We start from the raw sequence: 22,343 nt of genomic DNA on the forward strand, positions 1-22,343 counted from the left end.
TTAAGGTACTATCCTTACTGAGAGAAAATATTAGTCAAAAAGTTAAAAAAAAAAAAAAAAAAAAAAAAACCCAGACTGGGGGTTCTCACTCCCAGATAAATTTAAGGTTATTCTCCCAAAATGACTAAATAGTCATTTAAAAATATATTTTCTTAAAAATAAAGAGTGTTTTCTCCATTTGTTTCCTTTTAGAGATAAAGCATTTGATGAATGAAAAATATAACTTGGATGTAAACACGTTTCTCATTTAGAACGTTAGGTAAAAGGATCCTCCTCAGCCTTACCTACTATGTTTAGGGAGGAAGTAGAAGGTTTCATAGACCAGGGCAAGAGACAAGTTTTGTAAATTTCTGTCAGGGATCAGATAAGAAATATTCTAGGCTTTACAGGCTGTAAGATCCCTGTTATAACTACTCAACACTGTCATTTTAGTCTGCAAATGTGTGTGACCGTGTTCAGGAAAACCAGCTGGACTGTGGGGCATAGTTTGCAGGCCCTTAGTCGATAAGAAGGGCTTCCCCAGTGGGTCATTGGTAAGAGAATCTGCTTGCAATGCAGGAGACACAGGTTCAATCCCTGCGTTGGGAAGACTCCCTGGAGGAGGGCATGGCAACTCACTCCAGCAGTCTTGCTTGGAGAATCTCACAGCAGAAGAGCCTGGTGCACTAAGGCTCCACAGGGTTGCAAAGAGTTGCACACGACTGGAGCGTCTGAGCATGAGGCTGCAGGAAAATGGAAGGAGGCAGCCCCGGTCCCAAGGACGCGTCACGGGTAAGCAAATGGGTCAGGCATCTGACACACTCTGGACTTTACTTTTGGGTTTATCCTCTGATAAAGTGGTGGCATTTTTTCCCCACCCCAGCAGATAATCAGCTCCGGACTTCAGAGGTAACTGAGAGTGAAGGACGAAAGGTAAGATGGAGAGTTTCTTTCTTAGCACCGTCTTCGGCACCACACAAGCTACAGTCCAAAACTGTACGTTTGGACTTACAGCCTAAGCGTGACCACGGCTTTGCTTTGAGCCCGCTTCCTTGAGAATGCAGCTCCAGCCAAGACCTGACCCTCGCTCAGGCCTGAGGGTGAGCTGCTGCTGAAGTGGCATCTCGACTCTGCACTCACCAGGAAGCAGCCCACAGTCTACACTCTGGCCGAAAGGTTGAAGAATTAGCAAAGCAATCCTCGAATTTTTCATTTTTAATAGTATAAAGTCCGGAAGCTTTCTGGAAAACATGCTTTCGGAGAAACTGAAGGCTCTCTTGGTCCATTGGTAAAATCTGGCTTCATAAATCTTGAGATATTAAGACACAGCAGGCATACCCTCCCACATGGCAACGCCACCTCCTCCAGCATGTTACAGTAAGTGCTGAAAGAGCACGCTGCTGACTTGGTAATGGCTTCAGCTCTGGAGCTCTGCTGAAAGCTGCTTCTTGGCTTGGGTTTCCTGTGCGTCTCTATCAAACAAGCTTAACTGTGTTCTGCTGCCCTCAGGTGTCCAGTTTTTAATGCACATGATTAGCTGGCAAAAAACAGGATCCTTTGTAAATTTACAAACCAGGAAGCTGTAACTGTGATATTCAAAGTACTCATTCATAAACCCCAAACACAAAGCTAGTGTGCTAAAAGTTCAACCTTTAGAGATACCTGAAATATTACTGGGATTTCCCCCAGCACTTCTATAATACATTGCCACTGAAAAAGGAGCCAGAAATAGCATGAAGAAAAGAAATATGTACGGCAACTGAAAATACTATTGTAACACAGTGATTCTCAAAGAACGGTTCAGGGATTCTGTTCAGGATATCCATGAAGTCAAACCTATTTTCATAATAACTGAAAATTATTAAAAACATTTTTCAGTCTCTCTCGTAAGTTACAGTGGAGTATTCTAGAAGCTACCTGACTTGTGATATACTGTGACAAAATGTGGAAGCAGAGAATCTAGCAGTCTACTATTAAACCAAACATGAAAGAGATTTTCAAAAATTTTTAAATGCTTATTTTTTCACTAAATTTTGTTTAAGTATAATTATTACTCATCAGTTCAATTCAGTGGCTCAGTCGTGTCCGACTCTTGGTGACCCCATGAATCGCAGCATGCCAGGCCTCCCTGTCCATCACCAACTCCCAAAGTTCACTCAGACTCATGTCCATCGAGTCAGTGATGCCATCCAGCCATCTCATCCTGTTGCCCCCTTTTCCTCTCACCTTCCATCTTTCCTAGCATGAGGGTCTTTTAAAAAGAGTCAGTTCTTCACATCAGGGGGCCAAAGTATTGGAGCTTTAGCATCAGTCCTTCCAGTGAATATTCAGGATTGATTTCCTTTAGGATTGACTGGTTGGATCTCCTTACCCAAGGCACTCTCAAGAGTCTTCTCCAACACCACAGTTCAAAAGCATCAATTCTTCGGTGCTCAGCTTTCTTTATAGTCCAACTCTCACATCCATATATGACCACTGGAAAAACCATAGCCTTGACTAGACACACCTTTGTTGGCAGAGTAATATCTCTGCTTTTGAATATGCTATTTAGGTTGGTCATAGCTTTTCTTCCAAGGAGCAAACATCTTTTAATTTCATGGCTGCAGTCACCACCTGCAGTGATTTTGGAGCCCCTCAAAATAGTCTCTGACTGTTTCCATTGTTTCCCCATCTATTGGCCATGAAGTGATGGGACCAGATGCCATGATCTTCGTTTTCTGAATGTTGAGCTTTAAGCCATCTTTTTCACTCTCCTCTTTCACTTTCATCTAGAGGCTCTTTAGTTCTTCTTCACTTTCTGTTACAAGGGTGGTGTCATCTGTGTATCTGAGGTTATTGATATTTCTCCCGGCAATCTTGATTCCAGCTTGTGCTTCATCCAGTCCAGCACTTCTCATGATGTACTTGGCATATAAGTTAAATAAGCAGGGTAACAATATACAGCCTTGACATACTCCTTTCCCGATTTGGAACCAGTCTGTTGTTCTATGTTCGTTTCTAACTGTTGTTTCTTGACCAGCCTACAGGTTTCTCAAGAGGCAGGTCAGGTGGTCTGGCAGAAGTATATTATTCATTTAATTGGTTTATTAATGCTATTTTAAAGTGATTCAATAAATTTTCTAAATCATCAACTTTAGTTTTTAATACGGTACATATTAACAGATATAAGTAAAAGTTTTTTGGTGGCCCTCAAAATATAAGAGTATAAAGGGACCTGAGAACAAAAAGCTTGAGAATTATTTAGTAGCTGGCTTTATTACTGCTTCATAAAAATTAGTTTCTCTAAAATTTGAGAAGATAAAGGAATAGACTGTTCTCATTATTAATTCAAAGACTGATCTCTGCTTCTAACATGATTGTCTAGAAAGACAGACATTAAAGTAAATAAGAGGGTCAGAGGTCGGAGGTTCCTATCCCCTTCCTCTTCCTCATTCCCCCTCTTCCCCAAACTATCTGCGGGAGGAAAGAGCCAACCCTGCCTTAATGAGAGTTCAGTCTGCTTTCCTTTATCACCTTGTACTAATGATCTGTGCAAATGTGAAAACACATCCTGGTAAGAGAGAGAAGGGTGGAGTGGCTGAACAATGTGCCAGTGAGAGGATCTGAGGTCCCTAAATGAGCCCCACTGACTCAACTGGAAAGCTACACCCGCTGTGTTTTATAAGTATGACCCGATTCTAAGAAAAGCAGAACTGCCAAAAAGAAAGAGAAGAGGGTAGGGACAGGGAGGAAGAAATGCAGGGAAGGAAAATGGAAAGGGAGGCCGTCATCTTGAGGAGTGAGGAAAGCCAGGAAGATGCCCCCGTGCGTGATTGACTCTGACGCACTTAAGTAAGGATTCCTACTAAAATTCCAGGCAGTTGCCAGTCTGAAGTGATGAGAGCCTGGAAGAGTCACTGCGGCTGCAGAGTCCAACCGGAAAAGGAAGGACGCAGCACCAAGGGCTGTAAAAGAGGACTCCAAGGCAAGGAGGCTTACTGGAGATAAAGATCACCCATGGCTGGAGGTCCACAGAGGGACAGGGGTCAGATAGAAAAAGAAACTGCAGCCAGGGCTGGCTCTCCTGGAAGAGGGACCGAGGAACAAGGCTGCAGGGACACGAAGAGGGGTCCACAGAGACCACCGCACCACAGGAGGGGGCAGATGTCAGCTACCAGGACGGCAACCGCAGGCGCCCACAGAGGTTTCCTGAGGTGTAAAATGACTACCTAGCAACCTCACGGAGATCTGTGCTGCTCCTGAGGGTGGAGAGATGAGACAGCACGACATGAAAAGGAAAAGCATTAAAATTCTTCAATTGCAAGTCTTACAACAGTCATTTTCCACTTCTGATAATAACCAAATATTTATTTAACCCAGCCTTCAAAATTTCAGTGTCCTAGAGAGCCCATCTTTGAATTATCACAATTATTCACACAGTTTACAAATTGAAACATAATGAGTTCCTAAGAGCTATCTCCAATGGAACTACACAACTTTTTGACATTATCCTATCATAAAAGCTGTACTGTATTCCTTGACTTCTTTCTCTCCTATACCAGTACAGTGTCCTTGCTGTGGTTTTACCCCTTATCTAACCCATAACTCAACCCCTCAAAAAACCAGTAAGGTCCTGCCCTGTGCAACAAACCTGAAGGTAATGAGCAGCAGGCCGAGGATCCCAAGGACAGGGCATCCGCAGGCGCCCAGCCCAGACAGGCTCCAGAAGGACCACACCCCCCTCCCCACCCCCATGCATGGTGGGGGCGGGGTGGAGTGGGGTGGTTGGGGGCCTGGCTCTGCCACAAAGCACAGACACACTTCAGATAAAAATTGTCACTGAAAATCCCGAGCTGTGGTGTTAAAGGGCGGATTTTGTCGCAAAATCTTGATCGACAGCAATGCCTTGGCTGCTGCCTCTGACCGTGGCCTGACCTGGGCAGCACTGTCTTGTGGATTGCTTCGGACCTTCAGCTGAGAAACTGGCCAACTCCTATGCTTCCGCCTACCCCACTCTCTACTGCATCTCAGTTCTTCTTCTGAAACTTCCTCCCATTTCAGGGTCCAGTCCTCCCGACCACTGTCCCAGCCCTGCTGCCTGCCTTCAGTCTTGGATTCAAGAGGCTGGATTTTGAATATGAATGGAGGACAAGAGAGATACTCTAAGTTAATAGAGCATACCTGCAGAGTAGCCCAGAAAAGGAAAAGGTATGAATGTATTCTAACAGGATAAATCATTTTATTCACACTATTTCCAATAAAATGTAAGGCTTTAAAAAATAGAGTTTCAATTCTCTGCTTGTTGATAGTAACAATACTCAGTATAACTTGTCCAACAGAACAAGAGAAAAATAAATGTTTACTGTTTTGATAGAAAGTGATCTGTATGTACAAAAGTCTAACTCACATACAGACTTCATAGACGAAGGGGCATTTAAAAAAAAAGAGATTACTTGGCAAAAGTGACCACAGTTAGAAAATACTTACTTAAAAGGTTAGTAAACCACTTGCAGGTAAGTAAAAGTAAGTCCATATTATTGGTATAATAATGATAAAAATCATTCACATTTTTTAAAGTAGGTACAGAGGGAATCACTATTCTTTAGTTCCAATGAAATGACTATAACATCGCAATGAATTTCTCCCAAAAATACTGTATATATTGCAGACTGCGTTTCTGCGGCCCACTTAGTGAAATGCATGTAATTAAGAGACCCCCTCCCCCAGTGCTTCTCCACCGCAGCACCTCAGATAGCCCTCACCACCTCTGTAGGCAACCTGGCGAAGGGTGGTGAGCCTACCAACACCGCTCGATCTGACTTCTGATCCTTACCCAGATGGCAGCAAACTTGGAGTGGAGCATGAACACTAAAGTGTTTGTTTAACGACAGAATAAACTAGAAAAGGGGAAGCTGGGAAAGCATTCCAACATACAGCACGGTATTAGACTCGCTGTTAGTACGCCTTCCCCCATTTCATTAGTGAGATTAGCAGGAAGAACAAAGGCCCACGCCAATGCGTTTTCAACATGTCGTTCCATGGCACAGGAAGATTCCCGATGAGCGGCCTTAAGAGAACCTCCCAGGTTACACCCTCCCCACCGAGAGCGTGAGCGCAGGCTTGTCTCAGCACTTCTTAGAAAGGTCATGCCATTACACTGCGGTTAAGACACAATGGCAGGGAAGAAAAGGGAAGTGGATTATTAGTTCATTCCCAAGAGGATTACTCTGGCTCTGGACTAAGTAATGAGAGGTGAATAAGGAGAGGGTGAAAGGTGGAGATATTAGAAATAATTCACTTTATAGTCTTTATGAATGATTCACTTTCATAGGAGCCATGCTAGTAAGTCAGACACTGCACCATAATTCAGGTAATCATGATGCAAGAGACACTACATCCAAAATTATGGATTAAAAACTTACCACCTGGAAGGAAAATTTATTTTTAAAAAGAATCCAGAGGAGGAAAAGAAGAGAAACACATTTTCACACGGTTAGTTTTTATGACAGCTACTATATATTCAACAGTCTTGTAACAGTATTCATTGTATACAAGAATTAAAAAGTCTAATATACAAAACTTAAATGACAATCTCCAATATGGAGCATACACTTTTCAAAACAAAGCTGAGAACTAATAATCACTAAAAACATGATTTTGAAGATACAGAGAGATTTGTATTTATCATTTTCTCCCTCATATGTAATTCTGCCACTATAACTAGTTGTTAATTATGTATGATTGGCATATATCAAGATAATACTAAACCATTCATTTATATAAACTCTCTCTTATATTCCAATTGCCAAAAAGAAGTGTGGTAATCTCTTAATCTCTTTTCAATTCTTTAAACATGGAAGATGAGCGAATCCAAGACCTGGGGTTCTGAACCCATGCACAGGATACCCCAGGGTGTCCTGTTTGTGTATCAAGCATGTGGAGTTATCTGAATAAATAACAAACCTCACACCTTTATTTAATGCTATGTTTCAAATTATTGTGATTAATAAGATACATGTTTATTTGAAAGTATTATTAAAACAATATTAGCTTTTTAGAAACCAATCCAGTTTTAACAGAAATGGTGGTAGTAGTTTATTAATCGCTAAGTCATGTCTGACTCTTGCGACCCCATGGACTGTATAGCCTGCCAGGCTCCTCTGTCTGTGGGATTCTCCAGGCAAGAATACTGAAACAAGCTGCCACTTCTTTCTCCAGGGGATCATCCCAACCCAGGGACTGAACCTACATCCCCTGCACTGGCCGGCGGATTCTTTACCACTGAACCACCAGGGAGGCCCCCTTAACAGAAACAAATGCCTGCAACTCTGGCTACTTCTCCAGAAGTTCTATGACATATTCAACCTGGAAAAAAGAGTCAGACTGTTACTAGATTCTTTTCTTCTTTCTCACACATCTTCTCAGTCTGAACAGAGTAAACACACAAGTATCGTGTATGGCTAGGACCGCAGGACAGCCGACGTGAAGAAGATCCCCGGCGCTGGGACCCACTGGCTTGGGTCAATGTCACGTGTGGACAAGCATAATCAAAGTGTCTCCTTCAGCTGATAGTCAGATTAAGAAACTGAGTGAGGGGAGAAGGGGGTCACAGGATGAAAGAGGAAAGCAGTGAGAGCCTGCTTCACTGGTAACAGGAAAACAGAGGCTAGGACGGCATGCTGGCTGGCCGGCCCCACGCCAAGCTGAATTAGTGTCAGACTCTGACACTCACTTCAAGGCTCACGCTGTGGGACTGAACCCCGGTACCTTCATTTCCGCAAGACATTTTACTGCCCTGTTAAACAGAGGCTTGTCCCCCTCAGTCCATCTTAAGGACCCCATACAGCTCCGCTCGCCTTTCTTAAAGAGGAGAACAAGAAAAGGAGTTATCCTTTTTCTTGTTTACAATAAGGTGTGACCTTTTGGAACAGAAGAACAAATCAGGGCCATTACCTAAGTTTTAGTTCTTTTAATGTGACTTCTTAATTGCAAGGTAAAAACCATATGGCAAATCAAGGGATGATGTTAGGCTAATTACAAGAAACATGATTTTATCTTCAAAATAAATGGACGTGGGACTATGAAATAATTTTTGTGCTATGTACATGTTGATCTATCTATATTTGATCTATATTTAACTAAAACATTTATTTTCTCTAATGTGAACAATTTAAGTAAAAGCTAAAATTCCACCTCTGTGAAAGGTGAAAGTATAGTTATAATCATAAATTTAATAAGTTCATCCTATACTTTAAGTAGACTATATTGACATTTCAACAAGCAAAAGACCAGGTAAGCTGAGGGGTGTTTGAAAACCTTAGCTCTTAACACTTGCTACTGTATTTAGTGAAAACATAGTCAACACTTTCAGATCTAACTTAACATCCTCTTTCTGCAATCCTGTGTCAACCCTCATAGCTAACCAAAAATCAAAACCAAAAGTAAAAGCACAGTCTCTGCCATCTAGTGGACAAAGAAGATAACAGACCACACGCATTACAGCTAGAACAACTCCAGACGCGCAGATAATATGGTACTTTTTAAAATTATGCTCAGCGCTAGCATGTAAAACAGTTGTTTCTTTTTCCAAAGATTTATGTTTACCTACCTGCCATGTAGAGAATGAGATAAAAGAACGCAGAAAGTAAACATGTATGAACACAAAAGCAAAGATAAGCCCAGGAAATTCTGGAGCTTTCTCTGTAAGACAGCTCCACACCCCTACACTTACATGGCCATGGAGATCTGTGTTAAGAAGCATCATTGCACAGGTAAGGCAATGGACTCCATCTAATGGAAGAGAGACAAGGACAGAAAGCATTAATTCACTAGCTCCTGTTGGACCACTCAATATTATCAAAACAGCATACCTATGCTTAGTTAAGAACCTATGAAAACACAATCCTGTGGCTAGGCACAATTAATCATATTCATTTGGGGAAACAGAAAATAGAGAAGAAAACATTATTAAAAGAATCTCAGTGCACAGACTTGAACTCTACTGGTGATGAAGTCAATTGTTCCTACCTCTGGAGGACAATTTGACAGAAAATGTCTAAAGCTTTGAAACAGTGTGCCTTGACACAGCAAATCTACTTCAGGGACTTCATATTAATACTCATGAAATAAAAGAAGAATACAAAATACAAGAATATCTAAAGGAAGCTTGCCGACAATGGGAGTGAGTGAATATGACCCACCTAAGATACAATTCTGTTACACTGACGTCATTAAAAATGTGGTCCAAGTACACACATTGAAATGGAAAGATATTTCACAATAATTATATCTAGTATGATTCTATTTAAATATAATACATCTAGAATGATCTATAATATAATATTAAAAGATATCATTATTTCTGGATAATAAAATTATAATTTTACTCTTTTTACTTATGGTTTCTCAATTTTCTATAAGATATGGAAAAGAAAATAAATTATTTAATTTATTTAATTTATTTTTTGAATTTTATTTTCTAGAAACAAAGTGAATTAGGAAAGAAGCAAAAGGTAAAGAAAACCAAGATGTGTATCTTCCACTGCTTACCCTTTGGGTATTAGTTCTCTGGCTAAAAACATATAGACGGGAATAGTTATCCTCTCACTCACCAGTCCTCTAAGGCAACATTTAGGTTGACTGGCCCAGGATACAACTGATCAGACAAAAGTGAAATACTGAAATAATCACTGAAGATGTAAAAACTAACTATTTAAAGGAAATAAGTTACCCAAACCAGCAAGACCATTTCACACTTACATGGAAACATTACTTTCTCTTCTTATTTTATAAAGGGAAAGAAAAAGCACTATTGTCTCCCTGCAATTCTCAATCCAAGTATCATACAGCAGTTGCACATAGGAGAAACATCTTATTAATTTATACTAAATGTACAAAAAAGTTTGTCCAACTGCTGAATTTATGAATTAAAGATGCCTCATTTTCCAAAATATGCCTTTGAGTTCAGTAGGTGATTTCTCTAAGTAGAATATCTCTAAGCAGATGCTGCTAAATGCCTAAAAGTTCATTTATTCCGGTATTCTAAATACATATAAAAACAAGTTCTTGAAAGTATTTATAAAACTCTGCAGCCAACTCTCAAATATCTTTATCAACAGCCAACTGAGTACACAAATCCATAGTCCCTGCTTCACTTAGGAATGTCAGTATCTTCTTAGATTTGAAGAAGGTTCTAAGAAAAACAATTCACTTCTATACCTTTTATTTTCTTGTCAAGACCAACAGTGATACAGTGAATAGATGGTCTTAGCAGAATCATAAGAATAAAGGAAGACAGTTCCCATTTTACAGAAAACAATATGACTTTAACAATCAGATGATTAATTTAGCTATAGCCGGCAGGGCATAGGCAGCAGGAGCAATCACTTTCGTCAATATAAAGAACACCAACTCATTGTTAACTGGCACACAGAACTTAAGAGACAATCATAATTTCTAGGGCATCCAGTCTCAATGACTTAGTCTAGAATTCTTAAGTTTATGAAAGACACTCCAACTGGAAGTGAATTTTTTTTTTATTTTAAACCCTGAAAGCTTGGCCTTATTATAAGAATTGAAATGGAGAAATGATCTCTCTTCATAGAGTATATCAAAAATTAAATAGCTTAAAGTTGCTCTTTAAAATAGTAAACACAAATATAGGTCATTAAAGTCATAAACCTGAGTCAGTGGGCAGTGTTGTAAAAATGAATGCCCAAAGAAAGCACTAGAGATAGACACCACACACTCCAGTGAGATTTGCAAATGTTTCTGGAACTAACCATAAAACTACACGTGCACTTCATCAAGAAGCTTAGAAAATCAGGCGTATGGGAAGAAGAAAGAGGAAAGCTAGCATTTCATTTTGGAGAAGGCAATGGCACCCCACTCCAGTACTCTTGCCTGGAAAATCCCATGGACGGAGGAGCCTGGTAGGCTGCAGTCCATGGGGTCGCGAAGAGTCGGACACGACTGAGCGACTTCACTTTCACTTTTCACTTTCATGTATTGGAGAAGGAAATGGCAACCCACTCCAGTGTTCTTGCCTAGAGAATCCCAGGGACGGGGGAGCCTGGTGGGCTGCCGTCTATGGGGTCGCACAGAGTCGGACAAGCCTGAAGCGACTTAGCAGCAGCAGCAGCAGCAGCATTTCGTTTATTACAATGTGCACAGACATTAAAATCTCAGTGACAAACCATAAGCGATTTAAAGAAAGTATACTGTCATACTATGCACATGGAAAATACAGTGAAACCACAGGAGTAAAGGACATCAAGCAGTCATTAAATATCATGGTTTTTAAAGAATATTTGATGACGTGAGAGATGCTCACCATGCAAGGGAAGAAAAGTAGGAAACGAAATTCTGTCCTGATTCCAACTTGACATAAAATATTTTACAAATAGACTAGAAGGAAGTAAATCAAACTGTTAACAGTTATTTCTAAGTAATTGGACATAACTCGATGCTTTTCATTTTCTTCTGCATAATTTTCCATATTTCCCACAATAAAATGCAACCTTTATGTTGAGAAAAATAGCCCTTGTTATAAAAAAGTAATTTAAGCTTTCCATCAGATTACCTTGTGAAGCAATGGTATCTGGGTTACAGTAAAAATATCTATTGGAGAAGTGTACTAAAACTCTCTCTCGTTCTTGGGTTTCTCCCACAAGAGAAAATGCTTTAAAGAAATACCTAAAAAAGAGTTAAAAGGGAAAAGGTGAATTTTTAGAAAACGTGACTATACTCTGACAGTTAAACTTAATTCATATAAAATTAAGAAACTAATACAAAGTAAGATATTTTACAGTGATGCTTTAAAAATCACTAGATGGTTATTCAACATAAATGTATATTGATGTTAATATTATAGGAAAGGTCGATATAAAAGATGACAGAGCCACAGCATGGTGGCCAATACATCAAAAAAACAGGCTTGGGAAGGTGAGTGATTTCCACACATGATGTCAGGAAGCCATTTTTAAAGACGAGTCAGAAAAAACTAAGGAACACTGAAGTCTGGATACATAACCACGGGATCTATGTCTTAAAACTTGACAAAGATCACAGGGTTTCTTTGTCATTTTGTTACTTGACGGTAATCACCACTGACCCACTATTAAAATTACAATTATACTGTCTTATGCACAGTAGACATCTGCTCATTTTATTTTGCCTATTATCACCATAGACTATCTTTAACTTGGTACATGAGGAAGAGATTATAAAATAAAACCCTAATTTATTTTTTAAATTAGGAATGTTAGTCTAGATCAGAGTCACTAAGAGTATGGTCTATTAGAGATGTATCCAGGACTCTTGCTCGACAAAGTACATGCACTGCCCTAAACATGAGATGAGACAGAAAAAAATTATTTATAATGTCCTCAGAAAACCTACTTTTGAAAGAAACATATCATAAACCATATTTTGATGATGAAAATATTGCTGTCTTCCTTACTTGCAGTTAATCTAAATTATAGTGACCTAACTTTAATGTCTCTTAAACTTTTTTTTATAAACCATGTGAGAAAGCAAAGCAAAAATACAGATCTTTCCCCTACCTTTACCTGTTTTCATCAGAAAACCTCTAAGTACCCCTGATTCATGCAAAGAGCCGGAGACTAACACACTGCTCTGCATTCTCACTTTACCTCCCAGGCTTCAGTTTCCTGATCTGTAAAACTAGAGCGTTACCCAAGATGGTCTCAGAGCTCCTCCAGGCTCTGACACACCACAGAGTTTATAAGATTAAATGCGGCCTGGGTTTTACCTTCAGCTGTGCTTAGAAATTGACAGGACAGTACGGTGTGAGACGTGAGGGTCAGTGTGTCTCCAAACCCATTTGAACAGATCAGCTACAAGTAATAACTGACTAAAATAGTTTTACAGATAACTTCCTGCTGATTATCCTGATACTGATTTTTATCCCATTCATTAGGTAATTTCAAAGTACTCTTTGAAAAGGCTATTTGGCTATTGTAAACAAATAATTAGAGAAAAAAGTCTTTAATTCTGCAGTCTATAAACTATGCCTTTAAAAAATTTTGATCATTCAAAAACCCAATTCCCATAGATTCCATTTCTCCAAGCCCTACTTTCCCAGCATCCTTTGCTCTGTCATATACTTGATGCAGAATATGGATTCATGTATAATTTCACAAAAACAATACATTTTCCCCACTTTCCACAACGTTTACTCTCCATAACACACTCTGAGCTAAGGTCACAAAGTAACTGTGGGTCTAAAAAAGTAAAAATCAGACTTTACCTTCAGCACATCATTTTCTATTCTTAGAATTAATTATTTAGAAGCAAAGAACAGGCGATGTTTAATCATACCTGAGAGATTGATCCAGTGTCATTCCTGTAAAATCAAAAAACTTCAAATATTCTTCCGCAACTAGTTTGCTAAATTCATTGCTGTAAGAAAACAAAATAGACTTGGTTATTAAAATTGAAGCCACCTGAACACACACACACACACACACACACACACACACACACACACACACACACATACATGCGCCTGCACGCTTATAAGGATGCACTCAGACACCAGCCCTGGAACGGAACGTACTTCTTGCCTAGGTGCTTTGCCACATCCGACCTTTTGAACCTGTCGAGTTGATAAAGGCGCTTGGCCAGCCTTTTGGCTGCTTCGATGTTGCTGCTGGTACAATTACTGAGACCCCCTGAGGCTTCCTTTTCCAGAATTTCAGTGCTCCCCATTTCAGAATGAGCCTCTAGCAGAGCTGTCTTCACCCCAGCATTGCTGTAAGAATTGATAAAGAAGGAAACAAAATAGAAAAGATTGCTCTTGTGTGGCAAAAAGGAAAATAGCTAAGGAAATTATCACGATATTGTAGAACAAATGAAAAACTATTTTAAATGATATACCTTATGCTTAATTATTAATAAAAATATTCTCAGTTACACTATTTTGACATACTAGAGAAGTGATTGCTTAAACCCTAGATGAGCAGTTCTCAAACCTTTTGGTCTCAAACCTTGATATTCTTAGAAGTATAGAAGACTTCAAAGACCTTTGTGTATATGGGTTATGTCTACTTATACTCATTGCATGAGTAATTAAAATGGAAAAATTCAAATATTCATTTAATAATAAAAAATCCATTTCACAAATATAGACAAACATATTTAATTTAAAATAACTATATTTTCTAAAACAATAGCATAAATTGTAAAGAGACAAGCAACAGAGATTTACTTCTTTTACATATTTCTTTAATGTCTGATGCAGCTGGAAGACAGCTGGACTTCACAGCCACTTCCACATTAGATCATCAACAATACATCATTGTGGCTGAAAATATCAAGAAAACCTGGCCTCCACAGAAATAGAAAAATAGGGAGCACTTTAATATCCTTAATTGCGGATATTGCTTTTTGATATGATGCCAAAATAAAACAAGTGGTAGTTTCTTAAAAGTTAGTTGTAATATACTGATAGAATCTAAACTTGTATCAGTGAGTTTTTTGTACTCTTACATTAAAAATGTCCCACACTTTGAATGCATCTCACCCAGGCATGATTCTGCAACAGGAATCGGTCAGTTGAAGAATATTTGCTGATACATTTCATTATTTAAAAGAGAAATCCCACTTACTAACATTGCCACTAACATCCTCAGAAAAGTTGCTAGTACTGGGAAGCTGCCAAACGTGGTGGTAGATACAAGTTTTCCAAAATTCTAATTTTTTATTGAAACTTAAATTTTATCACTGGCAACAACAACAACAAAAAATGACAGTTGTTTTCCTTAAATAGGCTCACTCCATTAGTTTTCAAGAAAATGTTTGCCAAAGCCAGTTTATCAGTTAGACTTTGAAAGAAAATGGCATTTCCATGAAAAAAGTGACTAGCATAAAGCTCACAACTCAAACTACGTGAGTGCTTTTCCTAGAGTGCTTCAAGTAGAGTTTCCATTTCACAGCACGTGAAATTAAATAGCAGGTAGCCAAGGGCTGAAAAGTAATTAATTGGCACTGCTTTACCAAGGACATCATTAGGTGAAACCGGCCTTCATTTTTATTCTGAATGCACAGCTGCTGCTGCTGCTGCTGCTGCTAAGTCGCTTCAGTCGTGTCCAACTCTGTGTGACCCCATAGACGGCAGCCCACCAGGCTCCCCCGTCCCTGGGATTCTCCAGGCAAGAACCCTGGAGTGGGTTGCCATTTCGTTCTGCAACGCATGAAAGTGAAAAGTGAAAGTGAAGTCGCTCAGTCATGTCTGACTAGTAGCGACCCCATGGACTGCAGCCCACCAGGCTCCTCCGTCCATGAGATTTTTGAGAAGAGTCTAACACCTGGACCAGCATGGTGCCACTGCCTCAACTGGTACTGGGGCTTCTATCACTGTTTTTGTTCAGTCAGCGTGTATCAACTTTGGTATCAACAGAGTGAAAGAGAACAGTGCTGCACTGTTATAAAAATATAATTTTGGCCTCACAAACCCACTGAAAGGGTCTCAGGAAGCTGCACAACCACACCGTGAGAGCCTCAGCTCTCGCTGGTGCCACAGCACACACTATAACACCAGCATCAATAACGCTGTGATTCCTAGACCTTCATTTTGACGTCTAGCAAAGCAGAGCTATGCCCGTGGTAAACAACTGTGCTTAAGGAGCCTTCCAGCACACTTACTGTAGACTCTAAAGCAAAATTTTTTTTTTCTGTGAAGAACCAGAGAGTAAATATCTCAGGCTTGCAGGCCACACAAGCTCGCTGTCACACATGCTTTTTTGATTTTGTTGTTTTTCCACAGCCTTTCAGTGATGTAAAAGCCATTCCAGGAGACCCTGAATCCTAGTCTGCATTGCCCAGCCCTACTCCACAGCTCTTTAACTTGTCCTGAATTATAAGCAGAGAATCACTGACTGTCCAAACCAGGACAGTCTGAGAAGGAAACAGAGATGGTAAAATCATTAAATACGTGGTTGCAATTGTTACAATGTGGGGCAAAAGGCGTTACCAAGAAAAAAAAAAAAAAAACTAGTTGTAAACTTACAAAAAATCCTTACAGCAAAGGGAAGACATTTGTAAGCAGAACTGCTCAAGCTCTGCCTTGGCACCTATCTACCTAAGTCACAGTATCCCATGCCGCACTGACCCACCAGCTACGTGGTAGCTTCTGCACAGCCGGCAGTAGCCCAAGGAGCTCCTGGGGCTGCAGGGTCCCGGCGCCCCCAGCCACTGCCGGACGTGAAGGGGTCACTGTCCCTCTCAGCCTCTCGCCAAGCCCACTTAGCAAGCACTGCACAAGTCTTTTACACCAAAACCATGTGAAATTTCTGTTCAACACATCAGCTCACACACTTCAGACGCGACTGTGGAGAAGCTGGAAGTTTAAAGTGGAGGTGTGCAAACCTGCGCTGACTTCTTTTACTGTAATCATTGATAATAACACTTCATTTTTCTAAAGTCAAAGTCAGATGCTAAACCATAGTCCATGCCAAGACAACAGACACAAACAGAAATCCACCCAGGCAAACCAAGACATTTGGTAACCCTCCCTAAACAATCAGCCACCTTAAACAATTTTCCAACAGAAGGACCCATCAATTAAAATAAATTGCCTTATTACAATAAAATCTTCATGTAAATACATTTAAGTATTGTTTTCATCATAAACCTTCCTTTATAAAGCTCACATTACCAAATGGTTTTCTGAAATGTATCCTACCAGACAATTGGATTATTTAATTATTATATACAGTAAACCTGTAAGCAAATTCATCGAAAATTATTTCTTTTAAAGGTCACCTCACCTTTTGTGTTTTCCCAAATAAATGGTGGAAGTGTAAAACATTTACTCTAAGAACTCTTTTATTTACAGTCAAGCAGTCTTTATAATTATGAAAAGAAAACCCCTGGAGTTGTGCCCCGATACATTCTCTTACTCTGCATATTAGTGACTGTGTAGAAGAAAACAATGTCAAAGTAAGGATTTTTCTTCTCAAATAAACTGCTACTTATTACTGCTTACTTCTCAGGGCAAACTCAGGGCGTGCATTTAATCACTCCATGAAAACAGCGTAATTATACTACATACATGGTACTGCAATGATGCTGTTCAGATACAAGAGGCTTATCCTAACAAATATATCCATTACACGTACTTAAAAATACAAGAATTTTTAAAGTGCAGTATTGATTCCTACTCCTTACGTTTCTCATTTCTCATGTTTACCGCCTCTCTTCCTGACCTGGCCAGTCTATTTCACCTCATTTTCCTCACATTCACCAGGAAGAGGTGATTTAAAAATCTGTACCAATCAGAATACTCTGAATCTTCTTGAAAAAAAAAAAAATGCAGAGAAGAGGGAAGGAAGGAATAAAATGAAGATAAGCATTTCCAGTCCTAGATGGCTCCATTCCACCCCATTCAGAGTTAATGAGAGAACTCAAACAAGCAGAGGCTGCGCTTTCTAACTCAGAAAGCCTGGAAGTGTGTTGGCAGTACCGACTCACCAGCAGTATGACAGACACCAAGAGGCCATCCTGGAGCTGAGGGTGCACCCAGGCCATCCTTTCCTCCCCGGTCCTTCCCCAGGACCCTCCACGCCCCCAGAGCCACTGTCTGCTGGTTCACAGGGCTTCCAAGGACCTGGCTCCCTATGAGGTCATATTACTATGACCTCACACTCTTGGAAGTGTTTATTGTTGCGGGGTGGGGGTGGGGGGGTGTAATGCTTTTACAGAGCTAATAAAAACAGAAGCCAGAACACAGGGGCCACTGTACATCAAGAGCATAAACAACAATGGCAGCGCGGCCTTGTTCACACTCGACGAAGCAACTGATGACCCCTCTCGGCGGGGGTGACACCCCCGTTTGTCTCCTGGAATACACAAGACATTGTCCAGCTAGTCTGCTGAGTGTTAGGTGCTTTCAGGAGTCTGAATTTTCCCTTCTTTGTAGCTCCCCTTTTTCTTCTTGATCAAGTTAACTTTAAATCTCCTAAGGTAAAATCCTTACTAGTCATTTAAATACAGAAAAGACTCCCCCAAGGTTCTCCCTCTGATATATATAAACGCGCACCACAAAACAAATAGGGTTATATCCTATCTCAATATCATCAAAAGAAGGACCAGATCACTGAGTCTGACCACCAAGCCTTTTCACAACCTTTGTAGCATACTAGGATTAAAACACTTCCCGAATAAAATTAATAGCATACCCAGAATTTCAAATAAACAAAAAATAGTTTTTATTGAAAGTATGTCTTGATAATTTCATGGGGCATATGGACACTAAAAAAAAAAATCATTATTCATCTGAAATTCAAATTTAACTGGGCATCCTGATTTTACCTGAGAACCCTATCTCATGAATGCCTGTTCTAAATCAGATTCCTTCCAGGTCTGTTTGACTGGCTTCTGTGATTTAGTTTTTATTCTACTATTTTTCTATTGTTTTATCTTCTCTCCGTTGACTGTGATCTGCTGATTCCTCCCTAATGTCCTGCAAATACAAAAGGAAAACCCTCTTTTCTCTGCACTGTCACCCTTCTTCCCCAGCCTGCACACTGCCATCATGCGTGTGATAAAATAAAATCCCCTGTTTACAAATATCCTGCACAAGATGAAAGCCCATATCCTGTGGCAGGTCGGTAAGCCCTCCACAAGCCGACCCCGACTGCCCGCTTACACTAGTCACCGCCATTGCCTCTGTGTTTGGGCCACACGGAGACGTCAGCCGTGCTCTCATCCCTTTCCCTGTCCTTCCCATTGCCACTCCCATCACCCCTACCCCAAGATCCTGTAGTCCACAAATTCTGCAAACTCGTGATCCTACCAGAGCCCAAGGGAAATAACAACTATTCTAAGAATCTTCCTCCAACTCCCTGGCTGCATTCTCAGAGCAAACCTAGTTATTTCTTTATTACAGCTCTGCATTTTCAAAGTCCCACCTCTCTCACCTACCACTATCTTAAACTTCACTTTGTATCCACAAGAGTGGGCGGAAATTAGCCAACAGCCATCTTTTAAAAGAACATAGAACTGAGCAACCAACTGTATCCACGCCTTTCGATGTCTTCTGTGCTCCAACAGGAACAACATGGGACACTAACTTTCTATCGTGTTCAACTGCCAAACTGTGACCGACTTTTGCGACCCCATGGACTGTGGCAGGCCAGGCCTCCCTGTCCCTCACCATTTCTTGGAGTTTGCCCAAGTTCATGTCCATTGAATCAGTGATGCCATCCAACCATCTCATCCTCTGTCCACCCTCTTTTCCTTCTGCCTTCAATCTTTCCCAGCACCAGGGTCTCTTCCAGTGAATCAGCTCTTCACACCAGGTAGCCAAAGTACTGGAGTTTCATTAGGTTGGTACAAAAGTAACTGCGTTTTCAGACCATGAATTTTAAATCACTATAACTAGGCTCAAACACATCATTATTAATCAAAACAGGAACCATCACAATCAACACATTTTTTCCAAGAAGAAATAAGGCAAAAAAAAAAAACAAAAAAAATCCATGCTTCAGGATCTGATGAACTCTGGGAAAGCATTTTCTGCCTCCTGATGGTTGTGAAAGCATTTTCCCTGCAGAAAGTTTTCAAGATGCCTGAAGAAGCAGTAGTCAGTTGGCAATATGTCAGGTGAAATGGCAGATGAGATGAAACTTTGTAGCCCAATTCATTCAATTGAAACGCTGGTTATGAAACGTGTGGTCGGGAGAAGAATTGGGCCCATTCTGTTGACCAATACCAGCGGCAAATGTTGCAGCTTTCCGTGCTTCTCATCGGTTTGCTGAGCATACTTCTCAGATGGTGTGGTTTCCCCAGGATTCAGAAAGCTGCAGTGGATCAGCTGGGCGGCAGACCACCACAGTGGCCGTGACCCTTTTCTGGTGCAAATGGGACTTTGGGAAGTGCTCTGGAGCTTCTCGGTCCAACCACTGAGCGCGTCATCACTGGCTGTCACATAAAATCCACTTTTCATTACACCTAATAATCTGATTGAGAAATGGTTTGTTGTTGTAGAATAAGAGAAGACACTTCAAATTTTTTTTTTTTTTAATTTTCAGTCAGCTCACGAGGCACCCACTTATCAAGCTTTTTCACCTTCCCAATTTGCTTCAAATGCCAATGGCTGACACTGAGTTCTTCGGCAGCTTGTGTAGCTGTAAGAGGATCAGCTTCGATAATGCTCTCAACTGGTTGTTGTCAACTTCCACAGGCCAGCCACAACAGTCCTCATCTTCAAGGCTCCCTTCTCCTTTGCAAAACTTCTTGAACCACCACTACAGTGCGTGTTCATTAGCAGCTGCTGGGCGAAACGCACTGTTGACATTGCAAGTTGTCTCTGTTGCTTTACGACCCATTTTCAACTCAAATAAACATATTGCTCAAATTTGCTTTTGTCTAGCATCATTTCTATAGTCTAAAATAAATATAAACAGCAAGTAATAAGTCATTAGCAAAAAAACACAAAGCGAGAAACGCACATTAAAATGATGTATAACATAACCGCACTTAAGAACGTATTCCAATATCAAACGGCAAAGTTTAACAATGCAAAAACTCAACTACTTTTGCACCAACCTAACGGTTCAATACAACTGATCCCGAAAAGTTCCAAGCAGACTGATATCAGCAGAGGGTACCAGATACACTATCTCATTTCATATTTACTTTAAGTTTTGTAAATGTTTTTTAAATTTTTATATAATTGTGATAATAGAACTAGGTTAAACAAATTAAGAAGGCCAAGGTACACCTCCTGCATTTAGAAAACAACAATGAACAGTCACCTACTTCAGTTTCATACATAAGCAAGTCAGAGAGGCAAGTCAGAAGAATCCCAAGGAGTAAGAGGAAATGACTCCAGTCACAAGTGGAATAAAAGGTCAGAGGGGGCGCTGTGACCATGTAGGCTGAGGATGCAGTCACCGAGGCCCGAGGCTATCGGACTCAGGGGAGTCAGAATGAAGGCGGTCAGGAAGGGCTCTCAGGACAATCGCACAAGTGAGACACACTTAGAACCCAGAAGCATAAACATCCTCTGAGAAAGGAAAGGACATCTGCTTGGCTTCCATTATCTATGGCACTTATTTCTCAGGAAGAGCAGAGATACCAACTAATCTTTAAAAACAAAAAATCTATCAAAAAAATTTAATTATTATTTTTTTTATTGACGTATAGTCGCAAAGAGTCAGACACAACTGAGTGACTGAACTGAACTGAACTGAACTGATAGTTGATTTGCACAGCTGTATTAGTTTCAGGTAACAAAGCAATTCAGGAACACACACACATATATCTATATTCTTTTCCAGGCTTTTGTCTCTCATAGGTTATTATAAAATATTGAGTCTAATTCCCTGTGCTGTACAGTAGGTCCTTGCTGTTTATGTATTTTATATATAGTCGTATATATGTTAGCCCCAAAGTCCTGATTCACCCCTCTCTGCTTTTTCCTCTTTGGTAAACCTAAGTTTGTTTTTGTTTGTCTGTCCGTCTATTTCTGTTTTATATTTTAAGTTCATCTGTATCACTTTTATTTGTTTAGATTCCACGTATAAGGGATATTACATATGTCTCTGTCTGGCTTACTTCTTAGTGTGGTAATCTCTGGGTCTGTCCATGTCGGTGCAAATAGCATCATTTCATCCTTTTTAAGGCTGAGCAGCATTCCACTGTGTGTGTACCACGTCTTTATCCACTTCTCTGTCAGCTGACTCTTAGACTGTTTCTGTGTCTGGACTATTGTAAGCGTGCTGCAATTAACACTGAGGTCCCTCTATCTTTCTGAATTGTGGTTTTCTCTGGATATTTGCCTCCGAGTGGGATTGCAGGATCATTGTTCTCCATAGTAGCTGTAACAATTTACATTCCTACCAACAATGTAGGAGGGTTGCCTTACATACTCTCCAACATGTGGAGAGTTCTCCACATACTCTCCAGCGTTTATTATTTGTAGACTTTCTGGTGACGGCCATTCTGATCACTGTGGAGGCAATACCTCACTGTACTTTTGATTTGCATTTACCTAGTGGTCACCTGCCATCTACAGGGTCGCACAGAGTCGGACACGACTGAAGCGACTTAGCAGCAGTGATCACTGATGCTGAGCATCGTTTTACGTGCCTGCTGTCCATTTGCACGTCTTTTTTGAGAACAGTCTATTTAAAAGACACACAAGATGGCGGAGGAGTAGGTGAAAATGGAGTACATCTATTTTCACAGAGGCATCAGGAATGTATCTTCAGGTTCAGAAGATCTCACAGAGAACCAGCTGAGTACTAACAGGAGCCCCTGACCACCAGAAGGGAATATACAGTTGCACGCAGAACTCCCTGGGATGAAGGAAGGAAGAGAAAAAGAGGAGGAGAGTGAGCAGGACCTGACCTGCACCG

General features: G+C 40.4%; 1 protein-coding gene across 7 annotated transcripts in view; it reads right to left on the reverse strand.

The window, feature by feature from the left end:
- PSD3 (pleckstrin and Sec7 domain containing 3) overlaps nt 1-22,343 on the reverse strand; it is a 489,705-nt gene that overhangs the window by 226,137 nt on the left and 241,225 nt on the right. For 6 of the 7 annotated variants that reach the window (XM_018041858.1, XM_018041861.1, XM_018041859.1 and 3 more), the window contains 4 exons: nt 13,538-13,732; nt 13,300-13,380; nt 11,540-11,652; nt 8,690-8,748 (listed from right to left, as the gene is read on the reverse strand). In XM_018041858.1, coding sequence (XP_017897347.1) covers nt 8,690-8,748; nt 11,540-11,652; nt 13,300-13,380; nt 13,538-13,732 — 448 coding nt within the window. Of the gene's footprint in view, nt 1-8,689; nt 8,749-11,539; nt 11,653-13,299; nt 13,381-13,537; nt 13,733-17,451; nt 17,539-22,343 lie in introns of those variants that run through there. The other variant, XM_018041865.1, reaches the window with a different exon arrangement.

This window comes from Capra hircus, chromosome 27 (genome assembly GCF_001704415.2).
Source record: "Capra hircus breed San Clemente chromosome 27, ASM170441v1, whole genome shotgun sequence".
Classification (NCBI taxonomy): domain Eukaryota; kingdom Metazoa; phylum Chordata; class Mammalia; order Artiodactyla; family Bovidae; genus Capra; species Capra hircus.